A 24,870-nucleotide genomic window follows, 5' to 3' on the forward strand; every position below is an offset into this window, starting at 1 on the left:
GAGAGAGAGAGAGAGAGAACTAGGACGTTGAACTACCTTTTATACCAGAACAGTTAATGTAGTGCCATGGGTGCACCACTGAGTAGCTTTTGCGGCCATCACGGGAACAAACACTCCCAGAGCCCAGATGTTTCTACTGATAGGAAAGCAGTTCCATCAGTTACTCTTCAGAGATCAGCTCAGCATCGGGCGGATCCTTGCGTCCAGTATCTCTAAATTGCCCTGCATTGAGACAGTTCTTGAAACGCCGTGAACACGACTAGAGCTCACGCCGACAAAAACATCCACATTTGACCGCTCAAGACGTGCATTCCGTAAACACAATAAACCCGATCGATAGGAGAACGAGGCTTTTTCGGGGCTCCGCCCGGGTCAGGTGGGGTCGGCGCGCCATGCCTCATTAGGTCGGTAACGGTCGTAAGCACGTCGTCTCAGGAGACGCTGGCCGCCATAGGCTCGTTAGGCGCGGGCGGAAAACGGCCCACCAGGCGGCGAACGGCCCACCGGGCGGAGAACGGCCCACCAGGCGGAGAACGGCCCACCAGGCGGCGAACGGCCCACCAGGCGGCGAAACGGCCCACCAGGCGGAGAACGGCCCACCAGGCGGGCGAACGGCCCACCAGGCGGCGAACGGCCCACCAGCGGCGAACGGCCCACCAGCCGGAGAACGGCCCACCAGCCGGAGAACGGCCCACCAGGCGGAGAACGGCCCACCAGGCGGAGAACGGCCCACCAGGCGGCGAACGGCCCACCAGGCGGAGAACGGCCCACCAGGCGGAGAACGGCCCACCAGGCGGCGAACGGCCCACCAGGCGGCGAACGGCCCACCAGGCGGAGAACGGCCCACCAGGCGGCGCGAACGGCCACCAGGCGGCGAACGGCCCACCAGGCGGCGAACGGCCCACCAGGCGGCGAACGGCCCACCAGGCGGCGAACGGCCCACCAGGCGGAGAACGGCCCACCAGGCGGCGAACGGCCCACCGGGCGGCGAACGTTACAGGGAGCACGGCCGGACTGCGGCCGGCCGCTTTGTCAGACCGCACGCGGCCGGCCTGCGCGAAAGGCGGGGGTTCCGTCACCAGATGGGCGCGCAGACACCTCCCGGCGCGACCGCCGGCGCCGGCGCCGGCTGCGGCTGCCGGCCACAGGACTCCAGCCGCGGCAGAGGCAGCTCGGCCAGGCCGAGGTCACCATTCCGGCCGGCAGGCCCGGCAGACCCGCCTATCGGACGGACGTGACGAGCCGGGCCGTGACGAGAGCCGGGCGAGACGGACGCCGTTTTTGCGGTCGGCCGGAGCGCGTTTGTCTAACGGAAGACGACACGAGGGTTCGTTGGGAAAATCAGGGTTCCTTGCTAGGTGGTGCGTGGGAACAGCAGCTAGGTCGCTGATGCCCAGCGAAGGGTGGCAGACGTGCCTGGACAGTACACATATCCGCTATAGCCAGGACAGCACTCAGATCTGCTAGAGCCGGGACAGCACACAAATCTGCTATAGCCAGGACGACACACAGATCTGCTATATCTGGGACAGCACACAGATGTGCTATAGCCGGGACAGCATACAGATCTGCTATAGCTGGGATAGTGCACAGACATGGCACCACCACGAGTCAGTCTTCAAAAGGAGACGGACCATGGCGTGGTTATGAACAGGTAGCCAAACAAAGCTACATGGTAACAGTTTCATCATATTCGGCGCACGAGTACCTCTCGACCCGCTAGCACGCTTGTTTGCAGTGTCAAGTGCCGTGTGATATACAGAGCGTTCGCGCTGGACGCGACCGCAGGGCTGCTGAATGCCACCTGACGCCATTCAGAGCCGGCTGGAAGCGGCCCGTCACCAGCGCGGACAACGAAGTGCCCTCCTTTCAGCACTTCCATCAAACGTTGTCGGCCACGAGACCGTAACGATGCTTCACGCCGCGGCTGCTGATCGATGCGCCACGCCCTTTATACGCCGCTGAATGCGGCCAGATTGCTGTCCATGGCCGCTCGGCCCGGCGGCCGGCCGCTCGACCCCGGGCCCGGCCCGGCGGCGCCGGTCAGGCCGACAGAACCATTGTGTCGGCGCCGGCCGCCGCCTTTCCCCGACTCCGGTCCCGACAACAGTCACTGGAGCCGGGCCGGCCGCCGACCCCTGCCGGGCGGGGAGGCCGCCGCCGCCGGTGCAGGGTTACGAGGCGGGCGGACCGCGGCGCCGCCGGTCGGTCGTGATTCGCGGCCGCCCCGCCGCGACAAAAACAGACGCCCGGCGCGCGGCGGCGGCGTGCCCGCCCCATCAGAAGCGGCCTCCAGGAGCGGACCCTGCCGACCTCAGGGTCACGCGCCTACACCGAGGTCAGCGGAAGCACGAGCTCATCCTCGAGCTTCCCCTGCGCGCTCGGAGAGGAGCAAATATTCCATGAATACAAAGTACGATGCATGCTTGACGACTTCAGGACGGCCTGGAGAGCCCGGTACTTTCCTCTTGTTTCGGTTCGCTGAGCGCTGGGCCAGGTTCTCTGAGAGACGGGGTCGCCCGGAGCTTTGATTAACGTCTGTATCACATTTATGGCGTATCATCTGATCTTTGACGTTTCGATGGCGGTACGGACGATTAGTTTCCGCCCAGGAGCTCCATTTTTTACGGTAACGACTAGAGCAAGAATTTGGAGGATATCTTGATTCGCCAGCCCTCTTCCAGCGGTGTTTGATAGTTTCTCCTGACGAGCAAACCGCTGCCCAGGAATACATCATCCGATGTCGGGTCAAAGTCATTTCCTTTCCATCAGATAAAGGAAAGCTATCTGAGGTTTTCCAGTTGGCCTGCGGGAAGGGTGGTGCCAAACCCTGCCTGCCGGCTCTGATAGACGCGCCTCACCGCGCAAAAAGCCCTGACGGCAGTCGAGCGTGGTTTTTCCGCTATCTCGCCAAAACGGGTTCAGGGACCGGTGGGCGGGCAGCCTCCCGACGAATTCGGCATGGAGCCAGACCCAAAGTCAGCCACGAGTCTCCTCTTGTCCCGTTCGCACAGCCGTCACATCCACAGCATGAGCCCACACGCCGAGCCAGCCGGCAGACCCGGCGCGCCACCGGCCGCACAGCGGCGAACCTGGCGCGGGGCCGGCACGCTCGCCCGGCGGGCGCTCATTACCCGGTCCGAGTGAGGTCGGCCCCCGGCCGGGCCGGCGGCCGGTGCACCGCTCCCGAGCACGGACCGCCGACTGGTGCGGCCAGAGCACCTCTCGGCGCGCCCAGCACCTGTCTGTCCTTCGCCACCCCACGGCAGCCGCCTTGGACCGGCCAGCTGAGGTGGAGCGGCCAGCTGCAGTCGGAGCTCATCCACGATTTTCGCGGCGGACGGGCCGTAGCAGACTCAGTTGTAGCGCCTGCCACCGCCGTGACGGACGGGCCGCGGCGATGAGTCATCGCCCTCGGCGGCGTCCTTCGAGCAGCCCGGACCGAATTATCTCCGTAGGGCGCTGAGGCCGATTGCAGGGTATATAGTTCATCGACGCTGAGTGCCTCTTCACTTTTGTGGCCGCTGAGCGAGAGGGCGTTTTGCTCGGCACGCGCAAATTACAGCGTTTGCCTCCGCGAGCGCGTTCAAAGTATGGTGCTAATGAAAAGAATGCACAAAAGTAAAACGGGAATGGTGGCTAAAGGCAATCGCTAACGAGTTCTTCCAGCAATCGTAAGCGGTGCCAGTGGGCACAGCGAGGAAAACAAGCTTGTCAAACCGACACCTTCCGGATGAGATCAGCCGGACGCTGATTGGAGAAACATCACAGCGGGCAAGTAACGGCGCAGAGTCGGTCGCATCTCCGAGAGCCGCACCAGTCGTCGCGCCAGTCACCAGCACCAGCTCCAAATCCGACCCGTCTTCGGAGTTCGTCTTCGGAGGTATCAGGAGTGGGTGGTGATGTCAGGAGTGGGTCGACGCCTGCGGTCACTAAGCCGAGGCGAGACACCTCCCGCTGTTCGGAGCTCTCACGACTCAATCGAGGCTCCGGAACACGGCGGTCGCGGCACCCCTCCAAGCCAATTTACGGCAGTGATTGTGCCAATCCGGCCGACACGGGATAAACACCGAGGGGCGCGACGTTTACATCTCAACTAAACGGCCTGACTCTGACTTAACTCGGCGCCGCCGGCCGTCCGGCCGACAGGCACGTTCCCCGCCGCCGCTTTGTTGCTGAGATTGCTCTCGTTGTCAATTTACACGGGCAGTACAAACAATGGACGGCGGTGCCGCGGGCCAATCCGCTGTATCGCCGTTCGCCCAACCGCGGCGGGGCCGCGTGCGTCCAGCCCGCGTGTGTACTCCCCCGCGCAGGTCTGGGCCCCGGCCGTGGCCGCTGTCAGTCCGTGGGACGGCGCCGGCTCGCACCCCGGGGGTCCCGCCGTTGGGGGTGGATGCGCGTGCGCCCGCCGGTGCCGGGCCGCCGACGGTTCCGAATTAACTGACCTACATGGAACAAAGCGACACTTCTCGGGCTCGGACACATTTCGGCGTTGTGCTGCTTTGTTCAAAAAGTCCCTTTTAGCCAAATTGTCACATCACGTCACAAGCGCGTTAATTTTCAGTGCTGCATCGATGTGTCACATATATTGTGCCGTATATTGTTTTTACCAGACCAGTACATACTTTTCCAGACACATGGCTCTCGGTGAACCAGCTACGATGGCCGTTGCAGCGCTCATTCGGTCCCTGATGGCCCTTCATCAGAGAGCAGTGGAGTAATGACAATATTCTACAGAAAGGCCATCGCGTTCGGATGAATGCCGTCTTTTTAAAGAAAATCTTGACACCGATATGATTGACAACAAAAGGCAGATGAACCTAACTGATATAAAAAAGTGCCGTTTTGGCAATCTTTAAGGCAGCACTCTGGTCAAGGGTGGGAGAATTTTACCCAGCGCATGCATGCATCGCGGATCGCGCGACTGGGAGGCTACTCACCGCCACCTTGCCTCCAGGCATGGGATAGGCGTCCATGGCGGCGCCGACCCAGCCGCCCTCCTTGTAGTCTCGGTAGCTGCTCTCCGGCTGGCGTACCGTGTCGTCGCCTGAGGGCAGCCGACAGGTCACGGTATGAGACGGGTCTGGCGTTCGTGCCCAGCGCCGGGGCGCGGAATGCCGGCTTGGTCGCGCTGGACGGGTGCGTGATGCGATTATTATGCCGTTCGGGGCACAGAAACTTGTTCTTCGCATATCAGATAAGTCGGGATTTCAAGGATCGACGCACAAGGTCTATTTTGATTTTTTTCCGACTGTCAAGGCGCAGTTAAACTGCGTTATAAAGGGACAAACTTCGGACCTTGACATGGAATTCTGGAACAGGTTTGTACGGAGTGGAATCGTACATGACCACGCTTTATCGATTCCAGACATACCGAGATGCCACTGACACGATTCGTTGCTGATAGGCAGAGCACTGCATCCGCTCTGCAGAGGTGTGGAACCGGTCCAGTAGGCTTCTGCACCTCCAACACCATATCAGGACACAAAAATGCCGCCTACGCACAGTCGTCAGTGCGATTGGACTAGCCAAGCAACTGCACCGCGTGCGACAGACGATCAGAGCCCGTCCACCACTGCCAAACGTCTTCTCCAAGCTGCTGCAGATGACGACGGCAAAGGCAACTGAGCAACCTTAACCGCGGGACACGGGCAAAGCGTTCGGCCGACAATACCAGTCACATCATGAGAAACAACATAAGGCAGCTGCATATGCAGAGCGACTCTGCTGTCGCTGCCGAGCGACTCTGCTGCCTGCTGTCGCTGCCGCGCAGACGCCGAGCCGCACCACCGCAACCCGGGCAGAGACAGCCCCCCCCCCCCCCGAGCAGAGGGGGCTGCCTGCAGCGGCAGCGACCGGAGCAGGCTCGTCCGCCAGACGGAATGGTGGCCCAGATAGTCTCGGAAGCGGGGCGCAGTTATCCGCGAGCCAGAGCTCACAGGCGCGCTGCCGGCCTTGGCTATAATTGTGTCCGGTGGGGCGGCGGATCCGTTGTTTATTATCAACCGTAAGAGATTATAATTGCAGATCCGCGTCAGCGCGCTGGAGGCTGCGCCCGAGCTAGCGCTGGAGCGATGCCGCTCGTCAGTGGTCAGTAGACCTGGCCAAGTATGTCGCGGGATGGGGAAAACCACATACCAGAGGTGACCGGGGGGGGGGGGGGGGGGGCGTGTCACTGTGAGGTCCGCAGTGTGCTTTGAATAAACCTGTACGCCATTTCCGTATGCTGAGAATACTGCTGGTTCATGGCCACGCGGAAAGTAGAAAAAGGACCTACGGTGGCTTCCGACAATTGCAGCGTCTTCTCGGTCACAAAAACTGTGCAATGTCCGGTTCAATCCTATTTGATCCATTATCTCTTTAGGCGTAAATGCAGCCTTGAACTAACTTATCTGGGAAAAATCAATGAGCCACGGCCTTCATGTTGGCGCGTCTGACCGTATGAGAAGCGCGACAAAAACATGCAGAAAAAGGGCTCTTCCGGCAGCAAAACATCACGAGGAAGTCACGAAGAAGAACGGTGCACAATGCTACCCCATTAGGAGGATTAATAACAAGAAAGGGCTATTGTAATGTGACGTTCCCTGCTCACAAACAGATGAAGTCAACAAAGAGGACCAGTCCTTTGTTCACAGGTCGGTGGCTAACTCACCTCGGCGACCACTTACCTTCGCAACATACTTGTAGTTTCCACCGACCCTTACGACCGCAACGAGCAAAACTCGCGAGCGAGCGAGGGGCGCCCCAACATAAATCTCGATGCGCAATTGCGGGCCTGTAGCGCGTCCCGGTCTACAATCAGACGCGCTGAATGCATTAGGCGCCAGCCTTCCACGTCCCCCACTTTGCTAGTGCGCTAATACGAGCCCACGCACTGCGTAAATGCCAATAAAAACGGCGCAAGCCGTCCAGTGCCCGTGTTTAATGGTCGAGCGGAACAGGGTGCGATACGAATGGGAAGAGCTCGGAGCCGACGCAGAGCGCTCGCGGCACCTGCCGGGGAACGCCGCCCCCACCTGTAGTGTCGAGAATGACCTCCTCGCAGCGGGGCCGGTCCAGGCCGCATTTGTAGAGGGCGCCAGTTCTGCTGATGTCGTGCAGGCCGAGGCTCGAGTTGGCCCGAGGCGCTCCCACCAAGATCCTGAAAACACCCACGGCGGCGATCAGCTGAGCGTCGTTTTTGTGACAGGACACCACGACAGGCACCGGCTCTACAAAAACCTGTCCACCGGCGCCCTAATGCGGTGAAGCCGCGCTGGGGGAGGGTAGGCGACTCTGGCCTGAATCACCCAACCGCCTCCGGTGGACACGACATGGACGCATAGCGCGCGGGTCTGCCACCGCGGTGGAGCGGGCGTCCCCGACAGACCGGCGGAGTCGGGGCCGCGCGCGGCGGACCGGAGCCGCCGGCTGGTCCCTCCGCTGGCCGCGCCGGGACAGGCCGCTCGTCCGCCGCTCATTAACGCGGCCCTAATGCACCATCCCAGGTCAGGCGTACCGCGGACGTAATCGCAGATAGGATCGCGCTGCGGCGGCCTCCGCCGGGTTTTTTTCCAGCGGAAGAGAGTGTCGAAGACCACGGCGGCAGAGCGGGCCACGGGTGACGGCGATGCTATCTGGGAGAAGCGCACCGAAGACCTCGAGCGGGGCCTGTGTTTTTGCACCCTGCGCAGGTGCTGCTCTGAACTCGGCCCCCGCGGCGCGCGGGACCCAAATGCCGGCTTCACCTTCGGTTAGGGCGGCTGCAGCGTCGCCACGCAGCAGCGGCATTAATCCACACTGTCCCTGACATGGCCGGCGCAGCGGCGGCCCGTTTTTGCCCAGTCACGCTTCATCTGTCGTCCGCCCTCGCTCCCCTTCGCTGCCACTCTCCGTCTGTCCCGCTGTCCCCGGTGACGTAGCTCCCCGTCGGAGGGAGACGAGGACGAGGGGCCACTTTAAATCTCTCCGCCGAGCCTGAGGGCTGGAAAATGCGGCGGGAGCGCTATGGGCATGTCCCGAGGCGTGCCGTGCATGGCAGCCGTGGCGCGGGCCTGCGGAACTAGCCCGGGCCAGACACCAGTGCTGAGCTCAGGGGATGACGGGCTGACGCCAGCGGGTGACGCCAGCGCCGGCTGTCGACCTCAGCTCGAACAGCGGGCTGCAGGGGCGCTGCCAGGGCCGGTCGCTGGGGCTGGCAGCGCGAGCCGCGGCCGTTCCGGGGCCGGTTTTTGTTCGCCGCCGGCAGACGTGCGCGCTGCTGAGCACGGCTGAGCCCACCGATGACTGATGAGGCTGCAGCCGACGCACCGGTCCCCGGAGCGGCACCTCTGGACTCCAGTGAGCGCACGTGCACGCCCCCACCCGCCGGCACCCCTCCCCAGGGGACCCGCCGGCCCCCAACGCTGAAGAACGACTAGGTATTGCGCAAAGGCCCGCAGCCCCGCTCCTGTAGTACATCTGTTACCAGGCGGCACTGTCTCTGAGCTGATAGCTGATACAGCCTGCCATCGGAAAGGTGGCCCTGCGCCACGTTATCACGCTGAGGACTTGTATCGGAAAGGTGGCCCTGAGCCACGGTATCACGCTGAGGACTTGTATCGGAAAGGTGGCCCTGCGCCACGTTATCACGCTGAGGACTTGTGTCGGAAAGGTGGCCCTGAGCCACGGTATCACGCTGAGGACTTGTATCGGAAAGGTGGCCCTGCGCCACGTTATCGCGCTGAGGACTTGTGTCGGAAAGGTGGCCCTGAGCCACGGTATCACGCTGAGGACTTGAATCGCTGCCGACACGAATGCAGGCACCGTGTAAGGGAATACTGGCGTCGCAGGTACTGGTCAGAGGCTGCTAACTGACTAAATTGACAGATATGTCTAGTTTCATTCACAAATAGCGTATCAATTGAAGGCGCGTGTTATTTACACCACAAGAGATGGTTTGGCAAAGCAGCCTGAACAATACCTTTAAGAATGATACATATAAGAATTAACGACACCCTGAATAATACCTGTAGTATCACAGGTTCCGCGCCCGTGTAGGACGGCACATGGTACACAGCCCAGCCCTGCGACTTGAGAGTCGAATGCTCAACATCGCCGCACTGCGGCATGAAAAACGGGCCGCCACACGCAGCGCAGCACTAAATCTACGCGAATGACGCGCCATCTGTGCGCGTGCGGTGTGCACAACCGCGTGCACCGCCTTGGACAGAGATCAAACGAGACCAGATTTAGCCAGGCAGGAGCGAGAGAACGCGAGAATGGCCGCCACTGAGCATCTATCGGCTTAGACTCTCTGCGAAAGTGGTCAAGAGAAACAAGACGAGCTTCTGGTGAGCTGGGCGAAGAGCAGCGTACCCTCGACCGCTCCCTCGTCTTTTATTTCCGTTCGCGTACATCTGGCTGGGTCGTCTCACGGCGAGAACAGGGCGTTGTTGGTATTCGCTGGCCGCCAGAGGGACACTGGTGCCTGACTGCCCTCTCTGTTTGCAGTCGTGTGGTCCGGACGGACGCCGTGTTTACTCAGTCAGCACACTGCTCCTGGTACCGTGGCGAAATACAACAAAGCAAGCGTGTCGGGAGTGTGAAAACAGATAATCGTCTGACTTCAAGCACGCTTCCGTCTAACCTCTCGGTGCTACCAAGGCGAGGCCCGTAATCGGTAGCATCACGACTGTTATCGGCAGCCCATCAATCGAAGGCCGCGAAAAAAATAGCATGCATCGGTGCTATTTCGCCCAATACCTATACTTTCATCCACTCGCTGAAGGATGGGGAGGTGATCGGTAACTGGTGTTACAGAATGACAGTAGCGGCTCACAAAGGCAACAAAGATGCCTATTATAACTAACGACTCAAACCAATGTTTCCAACAGATCACGTCCGAGACACAGTCCGGGTTAGCCATTCCCTGACAGTCATGTATTCAGTGTTAGGAGCTCATAACCGAGCCCCGGGACAGGGCAGTTCATCAAGTGACTAGTCACGTACTCCATAAACTGCTGCTGTCGGCCGGTGAGGCCACATCTCAAGGGCAGCCGTTCAAACGACGCGCCGCCGCCACCGCACCCTACCACACACCGCAGTTGAGAGGGAGGAAGCGAGCCGCGGGCGCCGACTACAGCAAAGGCGCGCCAACACCACCGCACCCTACTACACAGCGCGCGTCGCAGTTGGGCGGGGGAAGCGCGCCACAGGCGCCGGCTGCATCAGCGGATAGGGGCCATCGCCTGATCGCGTGGCGAGCTGTTAGACATCGTCCCGAGCGCGCTGTCGTCCACGCTGCCGGCGGTGAGAACGAAGGCGGGCCTCGGCGCCGGCTAACCAAGCCAACTGCCGGCTAACCACCAGGGCGAGATCGGATGGATCGCCGCACCGCCGACAGAACAATGTGACAACACAGACGCCGATCTGTCGGCGGCGCTGGCAGCGATCAGTCGGCGATACAGGCGGCGATTAACACGCGGCCGCGGAGTCAGCCCCGCTGCCGGTCCGCCCCCCGTGCGGCGCTCCCCGCGCTGGGCGAGGGGCCGCGCCGGCCGACGGCACGCGGACTGCGCACCTCCCGACTGACAGGGCCAGAGCGCGGGCCGCCGCGGCGCGGCCGGGGTCGTCGTCTGGCGCGGCTGACAGCGCCCGCACGTGGGGGAGACTGCTGTTTTTGTCGGGCGCCGGCTGACGTGCGGATTACGAGAAACGCGGCACGTGATCGGGACTGGGACACGGTCGGAGTGGGGCTTAAAGCGCAGGGGCGCGGACCTGGCCAGGGAGCCCTGTACTGTTGCATCACGCGTCCCGACTGAGACTACAAGGTCAGACTTGAAGCCGACAGAGACGCAGCAAAGACGCTTGTCGTCACGGAGACGCCAGCCGCCACAGAGACGCCACAGAGACGCCAGCCGCCGCAGAGCCGTCAGTCGGCACAGAGACGCCAGCCGCCGCAGAGACGTCACAGAGACGCCAGCCGCCGCAGAGTCGCCAGCCGTCAGTCACTTTGTGGGTACAGCCTATGCGTGATGGCTTACTCTAAGTGACGCCAATCGAGAGGCGGACGTGCCTAACGTCCGCGCACGTGAGCGGAAGCGACGTACTTTCCTCCCGGGACTAACCACAGAGCAGCGTCGTTCCCAGACCTGCCGTGACCCCGGTCCACATCCCACCAAGCCGCACACGAGCTTGCAACGGACACCCGAACCCGCGCGCGCGCGCCGACCCGTGCGCGGCCGAAAATCATCAGCATGTCGACACATCCCGTCGGCTGGACTGACGCCCTTCAAACAAGAGCGCGCCACAGCGCTACTGACGTCCCCCGCTCCCACGCCGACCCGCGCCGCCGACGGCACCCCGTCTCGCTGAAACGCGACAGGGCGCGTGTGGTGCGGGTCAAACGCGGCGCGTCTGGCCAGCCGGCGCTCGCCGCCGCCGCTCGCTGCCGCCGCGCCGCACCCGGCGACGGCGGCGCATGTGGTGCCGCGCCGCCCACGGCCCGCCGGCTAACGCCGCCGTGCGGCGCCCGACCCCGGGGGTCACCATCGGCGCATCGCCGATCGGCCGGGCGTGAGTCCATCGCCTCATTAGCCATTACGGGGAACGGGTCGACCGCGGCCGGACGTCGTACCGGTCACGGCGGGGCGGGGCGACGGCACGAGAGCAGGGCCACAGCCGGACCGTGCCCTCCTCCGGAATGGCGCAGACCGGCAATTTGCCTGTAACAGAATTGTGCAGAGCGTGGCTGGCCGATTTGCACGCCATTTAACCGAGAGCGAAGTGAAAGCGGTTCCGGCCCCAGCGCTTCACGATGGAACTGTGCCGTATAAGGATGGGTACGCGGAAAGTGAGGCGAGGCGAGGTAAGCGGCGGCGCGCGCCCGCCGGTCGTCGGCGGTGAACTGGCGTCCGACGGTCGCGTGTTTCAACACAACGCCCACCGGAGCGGGCACGACGCCGGACGTCGAGCGGCCCCTAGGTCTGTGTCAATTACGGCGTGGGGAGAGTGGCGGTATTGACGGGAAACAAAGCTGGAACGCGCCGCTCCCCCGGCGGCTGTGACGGACGGGCCCCTCCCTAGCACGCCCCGCCGGCCGGTGTCGGGCCCTCCAGGCCACTCTCGGCAGCCGCTCTCGGACTCCGACCGCGCCAGCTCTTTGTTACCTCTCGCCCGTGCACGCGCGCGGCACAATGGATAAAGGCCCGTCTTGGATAAAGGCCGACTGGTGCGGCGGTTCACAGCTGCAAAATTTGCACGTTGCTCCTTTCAAATGTCGCTTTTACTGGTTTGCATGCACAAAGATGCTCATACAAGCAAAAAGCACGCCAGATTTGGAGCCAGGTGGAACGACCGCTGACCAAAAATGAGGATAAAGGCACGTGCTTCTATGCCCTCCCTCCCCGTCCGGAGAGGGAGAGAGAATAAAGGCAAGTGGCACGGTATTCAGCCGGAAGTGGGTAGAAGATCACGCTGCGGACAGATCCCGGTATGTGCAGACGCGTGGAACGTTACACGATTAGCGGGACGAATAAGAAGGGCACGTGGACCGCGAACGACCCCCGACATCAGCTCCGCTGCGCGCGCGACCTCCGACGCCAGGCAGCGCGCGACCTGCGAAGTCAGCTCCGCAGCGCGAACGACCAGCTCCGCCCACGGCACACGGCCGCAGTGGCCGCGCCAACCGCTATCCCCGCTGGACGCGTGGGCCCTCCGCAGTGATGCACCGGGCCTCTGACACCGCTCTCTCCGGCGTCTGACGGGCTGATGTATCGAGGCAAAACACTCGCCCCGCGCCGACTGCGATGTCCTGTCCGCCGCGTTTGTCACGCCGCGCGCGACACTCTCCCTGTCGCGCGGTACACGATGTGCTCGCCGCTCGGACGGGACCCCGTCGGTACAGATATCTAATCGTTCTTCGATCAGAAAGGCCGACTAGAAAGCAATTGCATCGCACTCAGGGCAGCAAAAACAACCCGGACGTGCGCGCTCGAGGCTTCATCGATGCACATCCCGGTCCGACACAGCCGAGCAACGCGCCTCGTCTCCGCCCATAGGGACGTGACACGAGCCACGATGGCAGGTCGCTGGGAAGGTGGCTGCACTGCTACACGACACTCACTTCCCGACACCTGACGTAGCTCGTGACTGCCGAACGTGCGGTCCCCAGCGGCGGGAGGGCCCGCTCCAGCCCGGTCCCGGCGAACACTCACCAGGCTCCGCTGTCCGATGAGTTGGTGAGGCCCACTGAGTAGCCGAAGTAGGAGTCGCCGCGGCCGGCGGCCGACCGGGCGGCCGGGCCCTGGAAGATCACCGGGTGCCGCGTGTCCAGGTTGAAGGCGGCTGCCAGCGTTGCCGTCGCCAGCCACCAGAGCAACGGTGCGCAGAGGCCCCCCATCGCGCCGCGCCGTCGCCGAGCGGCCGCACGCGCTGCGCTGTGACGCGGTGCTGCGTCCGTCGGCTGCCGCGACAGAGACGAGACCGCTGCCAGCGCCGTCAGCGGATGATTCACAGGAGTGGCCCGCCCAACCGATCTGGAACAGGACGACGCCGGTCAGACGCGCGCCGGGGGGACGGCGCGGGGGGGGGAAGCGCGTCACCGGACGGCGCGAGCGGCGGGTCGCCGGTGACGGCTGAGTCACGGCCGGGGAGCGGCGGCAGACCTGGCCGGCCCGGATGAATGGCTCGCGGCCGCAAACAGACCCGGCCGGCTGTGACTGCCGCGGGTATGATTGTCGGCTCGTGCGACAGGCTCAGGACCCGGGACACAGCGGAGGGGAGGCGGCGATGGTGGGGCGCTGAAGGGGACTTGGTGCAACACGAGACGCGGAACGGAGGGGGCTGAGCAACCTGGAAGGCGCGGCAGAGGAGTGGGCTGCGTCCAGCGCCGAGGCGGACACACGCGTCCACACACACTCGGCTACTCGAGCGGACCGGCGGCGCCGCTCGACCGCCCGGCCGCCAGACGGGGCGTGACGTCACGCGTCAGGGACCGGCAGTGTGCCAATCAGAGCTAAGGTCGCGCCTCCGACAATGAACGGGAGGGGGGGGGGGGGGGGGGGGGCGGCACGGCAAGGATGCAGCCAATGCTGCGAAATTACGTCAGTGCGGGATGCAGCGATGACGAGATGCATTAATTGCTGCTGGAGATCAGAAGGGGCGTAGAAAAAGGATTGATGACGATCGATGACAAAGTTGCTATTGAAAAATGACGATGAGAACGATCACCACAATTTGTACTTACAAATGACTAGCACAAATGTAACAATGCATCGTATGACGTTTGTAGATTTGTTCCGGCTGGTGTCATCACGTTTACGACAAAGATTGTTAAAGGAGTGTAGAGCCAGCACTATACCAAAAACACGTTTGCCAGTGTTTCGTAACAAATTTTATTCGGCAGCGCAGGCGCACCTAGCCACTTAATTATGAACATTTACCGTCCATAACTTCAGCGTATACTGTAAACCTGCCACAGCAATGGCCTGGAACACAGACAAGATCAGGCAGTGTGCACGTAAAATATAACCTACAATAGCCATGCTCAACATCCTTTCATGCCGATTAATACTAATGTTAACGCCAAGCTTTCTATTCTACTGCATGATGCTATTAGGTAGCTGACACCACCATATGCTGCACGAATCAATTGAGACCGAACCGAATAACTTATTGTGAATTCCACCTAACCAGCAGCCCTTTCACCGGCCTGCAACAGAACGCAAAGTGCTCGTATAAAGACCGAAATCACCGCGCAGTAACGACGTGGATGTACGCGCGGCCGGCCGGAGGCAGTGTGCGGCAGCCTGGCTGACGGCGTGGTTACCACACCGCCGGCGGAGGAGCCCAGGTGGGCGCCCCCTGCGTGCGAATCACGGCGTGAGTTACTGCGCGTCTCCGCGGCGGCGCGGGCCCACCCTCGCGCCGCCGCGGAGGCTGGCGCTATCCGAGCCGCGAAGCGAAGGCTGGGGCGTGGCGAGTGGGGCCCGAGCGCCGCGGCGGCGCGGAGGCTGGCGCTAACCGAGCCGCGTAGCGAAGGCTGGGCGTGGCGAGTGGGGCCCGAGCGCCGCGGCGGCGCGGAGGAGGCGGCGACGCCCGGGGCGGCCGCTCCTCCGCGCTGCCGGCCGCCAGAACGACGCGATTACGCTGATGGCCTGCCGCTGAGCTGACCGGCCGCCGGCGGGACGCCGGGCCGCCGTCTGCGGGACGGACGGGGCGGGCGGAGCGGAGCGCTGCGGGACGGGTGTGAGGCGGCATGGCCTGCGGTGGGCCGTCTGACAGACTGCCGGGCCGGAGCGCCGCGGGACCGGGGTGAGGCGGCATGGCCTGCGGTGGACCGTCTGACAGACTGCCGGGCCGGAGCGCCGCGGGACGGGTGTGAGGCAGCATAGCCTGCGGTGGACCGTCTGACAGACTGCCGGGCCGGAGCGCCGCGGGACCGGGGTGAGACGGCATGGCCTGCGGTGGACCGTCTGACAGACTGTCGGGCCGGAGCGCCGCGGGACCGGGGTGAGGCGGCATGGCCTGCGGTGGGCCGTCTGATAGACTGTCGGGCCGGAGCGCCGCGGGACCGGGGTGAGGCGGCATGGCCTGCAGTGGACCGTCTGACAGACTGCCGGGCCGGAGCGCCGCCGGACCGGGGTGAGGCGGCATGGCCTGCGGTGGGCCGTCTGACAGACTGCCTGGCCGGAGCGCCGCGGGACCGGGGTGAGGCGGCATGGCCTGCGGTGGACCGTCTGACAGACTGTCGGGCCGGAGCGCCGCCGGACCGGGGTGAAGCGGCATGGCCTGCGGTGGGCCGTCGCGGGTGGCGTTTCTGGGGCGGTGCCAGCACAGCTCGCGGGGCCTCGTCAGAGCACTGAGCCACCGCGCTAGCGCTGGCACTGAGATCCTCTCTGCAGCAACACGCTCACGCTGGGTGCGCCCCGCATCCGCGTTGGACCTTGGGTCTGGGACCATTGCAGAGTTGATCTGTCGCATCCGCGGGCATGATCAGCCGAATAGACGCTGATGGGTCGTCACAGCCGCTAACTAGATCACCGATGTGACTGGCGAACTGCACGCTTCCCATGGCAGTGTGGTCAGCACGAGAACTGTGCCGTCTGCGGTGGCAGAATGACCGCCCGCGGTCCCTCCGCGGGCAGCCACGATTAAACAATGAACATACCGGAGCGCTTGTCGGAACCTCCATGGATGCCCTCCTTGGGGCAGACGGGCAGAAGACTGCAGGTGGTTCCAGGGAGACCCACAATAGGCAGGCTGAAGAGACAGGAGTCCTCAAATGTAGCTTGCGGGAGAATCGACCGCGCCAATTTAATATAGATTTCACGGATTCCATGACATTAATCAACATGGATTATAGTCTCCATGGATTTCACGCAGCTACCACACCTGGCTGTCTTCAGGCTTCTCCGTGGAGGCCCTTCGATACACGGACCTGGCTGTCTTCAGGCTTCTCCGTGGAGGCACTCCGATGCACGGACCTGGCTGTCCACAGGCGCCTCGACATGCGGCTCTCACCGTGAGCAAACGATGCTATCATTCGGAGCTTCCGGGGTCGGCCTGGCCGGTGGTCGCCCTGTCGGCGCCGACCAGCCGGCCGGCCAGAGGACACGCCAGACCCAAACAGGGCCGCGCGGTCGGAACGTCACGCCAAAAACCGGTTTGCATGATGCGCCGGCACCCGACGCTTTCCGTCATGCGGCCGCGCCGGCGCCGCTGACGGGGCGAGGAGTGGCCGCCAGCGGCGCCACACCGGCGCCCGGTCCGCGGCCGCACCCGGCGCAGCCCGCTCCTCAGCCGCGTCAGCAGCGCCGCGCTGGGGGCTGATAGAGGCTGGGCTCCCGTCCCATCCTTTGGCAGCTCGAACTCGCATCCTGGAGCGGCAGTGGGGGGGGGGGGGGGGGGTCTGGGTAGCGGCGCTGGTCCTGCCCGTGGACAGCTAGTGATAACGCTTGGGGCAGTGCGTAGGAGCAGACCTAACCCTGACCCATGCACGGGCGCTAACAGCTATCCGCAGTCAGTGCGGGGCTTGGGGGGAGCTCGGTCGGAGCAACGGTGCACGGCAGCATCCGTTTTGCGCGGTTTCCTGAGCGATAGCAGTTCGCTTCACTCTGGGAGTCATCAGTAGACGAATGGCACACACGGCCTACGACTCAGGCAGTCGCTGTGGAGGTGTGCCGACCCCGCAGGTAGAGGTCAGACGGGCCTGACCTCTTGAATAAACGACCCTTTGCGGAGCTTCCTAACTGATGAACTGCTGCGAGGGCGACCGGGTGGCCATTTGATGACGTCAGCTGAGATGGCACGGGAAACGAAGGACACCACGTCACGCGTGGTTGACCATGTCAGCAACAAGCACGGGACATATCGCTGGCCATCGCCGAATACACTGGACGAACCCATTAATTACGAGTTGTTAATTGCGACATTCCGCGGACAAACAACAATTACGCGTCCAATTAATTTTGGTCTCCTAGCTAAACGACGATACCGATCAGTCTTCATCCCTCGCCCACGAGCGCCCACTTACCTGTAGCTGGGTCGCAAGGTTTCTCAGCTCCCCGCACGCCGTTCGTAACGCTATCACTGCGCGAGGCGCCCTCCACGCGCAACTGTCCAGGAACGACTGGCCGTGGTCGGGCGCCGAGCCGCGGCCGTGAGTCAGCTGGCGGGTGACGTCACCGCGGCTCGTGACGTCACGGCCGACCCGGCTAGGTCAGGGAGCGGCTGGATGGCCGGAGCCAGGTAACCGGAAGCCTGGAGTGTGCACGGCCGAGTCACGGCCGGAAGTGTCGCCTTGTGACGTGGCCGGCTTTGTCCACAGCCTCCCGACTGGAGGGCTGGGGGCCAGCTGGATGGACGGTCAAGGCTCATCCGGCGCCGAGAAGGGATTGCAGGAAGCGGACGGCCAGACTAGGATGCAGCGGAAGTAAGGCAGGTCGCGTTGAATGACAAAACTTGTCTTTAGAAGGTAGATTTTTTAACAGAAATTTGCGGGGTGATGATCAACCCCCTCTCATAAGTACCAGTGGCATGTGAAGGCGGGAAACACATTAGCACCCTGCACAGCACTGATGGAGTACTTGATAAGCATGACTTAAAATTTACGACAGTACAACAAAAAATTATCGTTGTGGACGATAATGGCAGGTAGCTTTTAATAAGCCGGCATACAAAGACGCATTCAAGTGTCCCTCAATTATTGTCGTAATATCTGATGACGGTTACAGCTGTATACAAAAACATCGGGCCAAGATTCGAAACTAGATATCGCAATCAGCAGCCTGACGCTCTCCCACCACCCGAGTCCGACTCCACAAATATCCCACGTACTTAATTGGGCATACGGCACTGCGCTCATGTTCCAAGCACTAACTGTCCTGTAAGCCACCAATGGCAATGAGCTTTGTGTGAGCTGAGAAGCATACTAGCCTGGACATGCGGAATAGCAACTGCCTGCCGACAATAATGACCTCCGAATGAATATTCTAACCATTGCCGAGTGGTAAGATGTGATGGTGTGAAAAACAACTTACGTATAACTTGCTCACCTTTTTACAGTATGCTTGGTTCGGGTTCGATATGAAAAGCCTATATGGCTTTGCATGAAAGACGCCATCTCGCGGCGAACGAGTAGACGTAAGTGGAATGCCATGCGGTTGTGCCAGCAGCTACTCATCACCTAAATGGGTATCTGAAGGGAGCGCTATGTACATGGCAAAAGCCTCAACGGCATGTCCATCCCTGCAGTCTGTGTGACGTGGGTTTATATCACACACCTGAGCGTCGTGGATTGCACAGATTGGATGTCAGGATCTAAACATGCATGCTATTGCTTTGCCAACCCCGGAAACTTCACTCCACGACCCAATTCGGACGGTGCCACAGCGCGTGTCACCGCCTCATGAGACCAGCGAGGAGCCCGCAGTCTGCCTCAAGGCTCGGCCCCGGCAGCAGAGGGCCTCGCGTGTCACCGCCTCATTAGACCAGCGAGGAGCCCGCAGTCTGCCTCAAGGCTGGGCCCGGCGGCAGAGGACCTCGCGTGTCACCGCCTCATTAGACCAGCGAGGAGCTCGCAGTCTGCCTCAAGGCTCGGCCCGGCAGCAGAGGACCACAAGTCAGACAAACTCGTCCGTTCGTCTTGGAAGTGACCGCAGTGATCCGGTCGCGTAGACACACCACGAGCGACTCAGGCAGTGACCAGAACGCTCCGGTCGCGCGGACGCACTACGGGCGATTCAGGACATCACGGCTTACCGAGAGCGCCCCCCCCCCCCCCCCCCTAGCCCAGAGGAGAGGGTGGATGACGGCGGCGGCAGCTCGGGGCGACCACCGTCACATCGCAGGAAGGGCGACCGCTATCAGTGGCGTGTGGCGTCATGCCGCATGCGAGGACCTCGTCCGGCCGCCGGTGACGCAAAAACGCAGGCGTCACGCTAGTACGCATCGGACAAAAACGGTGCTGGACTGGGCGATCGGCAGCTAGGATGATGCTGAGATCACGGGTGAGCAGAATTAGATGGCACGGTAGCATACCAGCGAGCGTCAGGACGTGACGTGTCGGCTACATTCAGTTATGTCTAACCACACATCGTGGCTGAGTGTCTTGGTCGGGCCATGGGTCGCTGAGTGTCTTCAGTGACCCACGGCCCGGACCTTGACGGTCGCGAATAAAGCGATGCGGGCGGGGCACTGCACTGGTCGGCCGCCTCTCCAATGTAATGAGCCAGGGGCGCTGCACTGGTCAGCCGCCTCTCCAATGTGATGAGCAAGGGGCGCTGCACTGGTCGGCCGCCTCTCAAAGGTGATGAGCCAGGGGCGCTGCACTGGTCGGCCGCCTCTCAAATGTGATGAGCCGAAGCAGTTTTTATGTATGACAATACAGCACAGCTACCAACGAGGCTAGTAAGGAGTATTAAGTGAACAAATTTCGAAGGTTAGGAATCGTGACAATTACATGTGGCGTTATTGCTTGATAAGATAGAAAAATTAGCTTAAGCCCTAGTCTAGTTGTCCCGATTGTTGTTCGGAGTTTGCGTGCAAGTAGATGCAGATAAGATGAGAGAGAGAGAGTTGGAGACAGAAGTCTCGGCGTTCACCGTCCTCAGTTGTGGAGAGAGGAGAAAGAGGAAGGGGCGAAATGAGGCGACGCATGTACGTACTACATGCCCAATCACTGCCACTGCCAGCGCATCACAAGCAGTGGCATCGCCGACAGGGATTATATAGTAGTGTGTGCCACCTCCTTGTTCTCCCCTTTTCCTCCCCTCTCCCCGTCTGATAATGTCAGGCGCTCAAAACATGTCCTCAACTCTTCCTCTGATATTTGCTGCATGCATACTGCATTCGGCCTTAAATCTGACCTTACGGGCAAAAACTATCGAAAATAAATTTTGCTTTACTTCATCATGTTTATGAGAACTCGATATTATCGGCCCTGGTGCTGGTTCTCTCTGCCGTGACCAGACCCCGGGCCAGCCAGGGTCCGTACCTTACCGCCGGCCGCCTGCCGTGACCAGACCCCGGGTCAGCCAGGGTTCCGTACCTTACCACCGGCCGCCTGTCGTGACTAGACCCCGGGTCAGCCACGGGTTCCGTACCTTACCACCGGCCGCCTGCCTGACCAGACCCCCGGGCCAGCAGGGTTCCGTACCTTACCGCCGGCCGCCTGCCGTGACCAGACCCCCCGGGCCAGCCAGGGTTTTCCGTACCTTACCACCGGCCGCCTGTCGTGACTAGACCCGGGTCAGCCAGGGTTCCGTACCTTACCACCGGCCGCCTGCCGTGACCAGCCCCGGGCCAGCCAGGGTTCCGTACCTTACCACCGGCCGCCTGCCGTGACCAGACCCCCCGGGCCAGCAGGGTTCCGTACCTTACCACCGGCCGCCTGTCGTGACTAACCCCCTGGTCAGCCAGGGTTCCGTACCTTACCAACCGGCCGCCTGCCGTGACCAGACCCCCCGGGTCAGCCAGGGTTCCGTACCTTACCACCGGCCGCCTGCCGTGACCAGACCCCCGGGTCAGCCAGGGTTCCGTACCTTACACCGGCCGCCTGCCGTGACCAGACCCCCGGGTCAGCCAGGGTTCCGTACCTTACCGCCGGCCGCCTGCCGTGACCAGACCCCCGGGTCAGCCAGGGTTCCGTACCTTACCGCCGGCCGCCTGCCGTGACCAGACCCCCGGGTCAGCCAGGGTTCCGTACCTTACCACCGGCCGCCGTCGTGACCAGACCCCCGGGTCAGCCAGGGTTCCGTACCTTACCACCGGCCGCCTGCCGTGACTAGACCCCCGGGTCAGCCAGGGTTCCGTACCTTACCACCGGCCGCCTGCGTGACCAGACCCGGGTCAGCCAGGGTTCCGTACCTTACCACCGGCCGCCTGCCGTGACCAGACCCCCGGGTCAGCCAGGGTTCCGTACCTTACCACCGGCCGCCTGCCGTGACCAGACCCCCGGGTCAGCCAGGGTTCCGTACCTTACCACCGGCCGCCTGCCGTGACCAGACCCCCGGGTCAGCCAGGGTTCCGTACCTTACCACCGGCCGCCTGCCGTGACCAGACCCCCGGGTCAGCCAGGGTTCCGTACCTTACCACCGGCCGCCTGCCGTGACCAGACCCCCGGGTCAGCCAGGGTTCCGTACCTTACCGCCGGCCGCCTGCCGTGACCAGACCCCCGGGTCAGCCAGGGTTCCGTACCTTACCGCAGGGCTTCTGCCATGACCAGACCCCTCGGGCCAGCCAAGGTTCCGTACCTTACCGCAGGGCTTCTGCCATGATCAACTCCACTCGAACCGACCAGGGTCCTGGTTTTACCACCGAAAGTCAATCCAAATCATTAAATCTGTGAAAAATCGTCTTTTCAACAGCTTTGATGGCACCGAGTTTCGATTTGAAATAAAGACAAGGCTTCAATCGGGCTCGACCGGGGAACGTCCCCGCGGTGCCCGCCTTTCCGGCCAGGATGAGAGGCAGGCGACACCATAAAGCCCCAACAGCTGAATGCGTCGTAAAGCCCCAATGACGACGACGACGACCAGAAGGGGGACGTAAATTCGTCCCCCTCCATGTTTGCGGGCTTAGGAAAAAAAAGGCGGAGGTGAGCAAAAATAAATTATAATACCCTATTTTTAGTACCATTCGTTTTCCATCAGTGCGGAAATTTTGAAGTTCAAAGCAAGTCACTGCGCTGGCCGAGATTGGTCTGAGGTCAAGGTCTTAAAGTTAGAGCCCTCATAACTTGTATTGGCATGGCAAGACCTGATGAATATTAGAGAAGTCTGCCGTTATGCGTGCTGTGCTGTGCTGAGATTTATACGAGAAGACACTCCGACACTGCGATAATATTTTTCCGCCGGCATGGAGCAACAGATGTCCTTCCACGTCGGGAGGACAAAGGGGCGCTAGGCAGCGCTGACCTAGTCATCGGTTAGCGCTCCGCAGCTCTCCCTCCGATCCTCGTCCTGGGAAGGGAGAGGGGTCCGACGCTAGGAGGGAAGCGCATCCGGCGAGCTGTGGAAAAAGTGGCGCTTTCACTCATCAGGCTTGACTCTAGACAAATTGGTAATGTCTTCAGAACATGTTCTCCTGTCAGAGAACGTGCTGGACGTGCGCTCTACCTGACCTGCACGCTCTCCGGCAAAGGACGGTGGTGAGGCGCGGGACTCCACCCGGCTCGAGGAGCTGATCACGGCAGGGGATCGGTGGTCAGACCGGGACCCCGGCCGGCTCGTGAGAGGTTGATCATGGCAAAAGGACGGTGGTGAGGCGCGGGACTCCACCCGGCTCGAGGAGCTGATCACGGCAGGGGATCGGTGGTCAGACCGGGACCCTGGCCGGCTCGTGAGAGGTTGTTCACGGCAGAAGGACGGTGGCAATGATATTTGACTAACTTCTAACAACAGAAGTAGACGAAATTGTTCCACAAATTATTAGTTCCGGTATGGTAATGGGTAAAGAAAATATTATATGCGGAGCTATCATGCAAGACACCTTCATACAAAACAAGACAGAGGACACAAGCTGCGTAATGATCAAATAACATACGCAAGTTGCTGGGCCGTATTCATTTGCGTTCGAGAGCTATTACAAAAACATGACAGTAAATGTGATGATGGCACGTGATAGTCACTGACGAGAAGCGTACGAAAGTCGCAGTTGTACCTGGCGAGTAAAGGATGTTGACTTGAAGCATATTCACTACAAATCAGCATTAGTTTTCACTCTTGCCTTCAAAAATTCTAACATGCATAGGCTGCAGGCACAGATGATCCAATTATCTTGTAATCCGGCTTCGAACTCCAAGCAAGCGGGGTATTGAATGTTTTTGGTCAGTATATAGGGAATATCGTCGAGCGGCCGTCTGGAGTTCCAGAAGCATGGCACCAGCTTTTGAAGCAATGCCATCTCACCGATGGAGGGTAATTCCATTTTGATGGTAAACACTGGGGATATGGGCCCCTCGGTGAAAATCGGTGCGAAGAACATACTTTTCTGCAGAATGGTTGTTAAGATAGGGGGAATGTTTCCCTATCCGACGCTAAAGGGGGACGCGTCCCCCTTACCTCTCGCCCGTGGCATCGCCCTGCCCGCATTTTGAGCTCCCAGACAGAAACGATTGTGTGAAAGACACCAGTCTAAATGTCCAGGCAATTTTCGACAATATTTTCAAGAGAGCGCGTTCTTGATCTATTTCCAGCATACTTATTTACCAGCATAAGACCTTGCAGATATGCTCTCACAGGGGTGTCAGTCTGCATTGTTTGTGAGAATCCTTCCTCCCTTCCTCCCATGTAAAGTTGACCCTCCCCCTCATGTTGGCTCGGTGCAGCTCCAGCATTTTAGCTGAAATATTCCAGAATTTGAGGAAAAGTTTCTTGCCACAAAAAGTTTACTGTCTCACACAAAGCCCATTTGCTATAGTAAAATCAAAATTGTCGTTTGTCAAAAGGGGGGTAGATCCGCTAAGAAACCCAAATTTACAGAGAGGTTAGGCCGTTGGGATCTCGGCTCGGCCTCCTGACCCCAATCATTACAACATCGGCACTGCTGTTTCGTCATATCGTTCAATGTACCAAGTTTTGAGATTAAGCGAACTTTTTGTTGGATGAAATCAGCGCCACGTTAAGCAGCGTTTGTTGCTGCAGCCCCGTTCCCACCATCCAATCGTAAAATTCCGGGTGAACAGCAGAATTTTGTGACGAAAGCATCACGTGCCGTAATGGTCTCTACGGCCGTTCCTGTCCTCTGACATCATTTGACCTTTAGGACGGCCGTTGCCACCGACCACAGGCCATCCCAGTCAGGGGCAAGTTGCGAGCGCCTAAGGCGACCCTTGCCCACCCATCACGGCTGGGTGAATCAGAAGGCCGGCGCCCTAAGCGGTTGAGCTGTTGAGACAGACAAGCCTCGAGCCGCCAGCCTGTATCTGCTGAACGCCGCGTCCCCAGCATACCTGGCTAGGACTGGTCCGTCCCGAGCCGTCTCGACACACCGACCGACAGGACCTGAAGGAATGCGGTAAAGCCGTCCACCGTCAAACATGTCGGCACAACAAAAAGTTTGCGCGGCGCTCAAGCGCTTGTAGGAATTTGCGTAGGTGCCTGATGCCCCGAGCCGCATCAGTCCATTACATGACTCGGAACAATCATTCTGATCTTGTGATACCGCTAAGTAACCTTCGTTAGAAAGCAAGCCATCGGCAACTGTTTTCCTCGCTCCTCAGGTCCAACTGGGGCCATGCAGGATCAGGTTTGAGCTGTTCCGAGCTTGAATGTTCTGTGCTGCTATTGGGCATCGGCATAGATACTGTGAGACGGGAAGGCGTCACTGTCGCCGGCAACGTCAATTTCCGTCCTCTACCTGACCTCGAGCCAGGGACCAGTCCGGCTGGAAAAATGAAAACATCCA

The 24,870-nt window shown here is 61.0% G+C and overlaps 1 protein-coding gene across 2 annotated transcripts in view; it reads right to left on the reverse strand.

The window, feature by feature from the left end:
- The window catches only part of LOC119103393 (integrin alpha-PS3), a 31,687-nt gene extending 14,101 nt beyond the window's left edge, over positions 1 to 17,586 (reverse strand). Inside the window, exons 1-4 of one of the 2 annotated variants that reach the window (XM_037226912.1) lie at positions 17,498 to 17,586; positions 13,179 to 13,499; positions 7,020 to 7,144; positions 4,944 to 5,050 (exon numbers count right to left, since the gene is read on the reverse strand). In XM_037226912.1, the coding sequence (XP_037082807.1) occupies positions 4,944 to 5,050; positions 7,020 to 7,144; positions 13,179 to 13,363 (417 nt within the window). In that variant the 5' untranslated portion in view covers positions 13,364 to 13,499; positions 17,498 to 17,586. Of the gene's footprint in view, positions 1 to 4,943; positions 5,051 to 7,019; positions 7,145 to 13,178; positions 13,500 to 13,815; positions 13,879 to 17,497 lie in introns of those variants that run through there. The other variant, XM_037226913.1, reaches the window with a different exon arrangement.
- Positions 17,587 to 24,870: the final 7,284 nt, after the last annotated feature.

The sequence above is a fragment of the Pollicipes pollicipes genome, unplaced genomic scaffold (assembly GCF_011947565.3).
Source record: "Pollicipes pollicipes isolate AB1234 unplaced genomic scaffold, Ppol_2.1 Scaffold_5724;HRSCAF=6776_pilon_pilon_pilon, whole genome shotgun sequence".
NCBI classification, from domain to species: domain Eukaryota; kingdom Metazoa; phylum Arthropoda; class Thecostraca; order Pollicipedomorpha; family Pollicipedidae; genus Pollicipes; species Pollicipes pollicipes.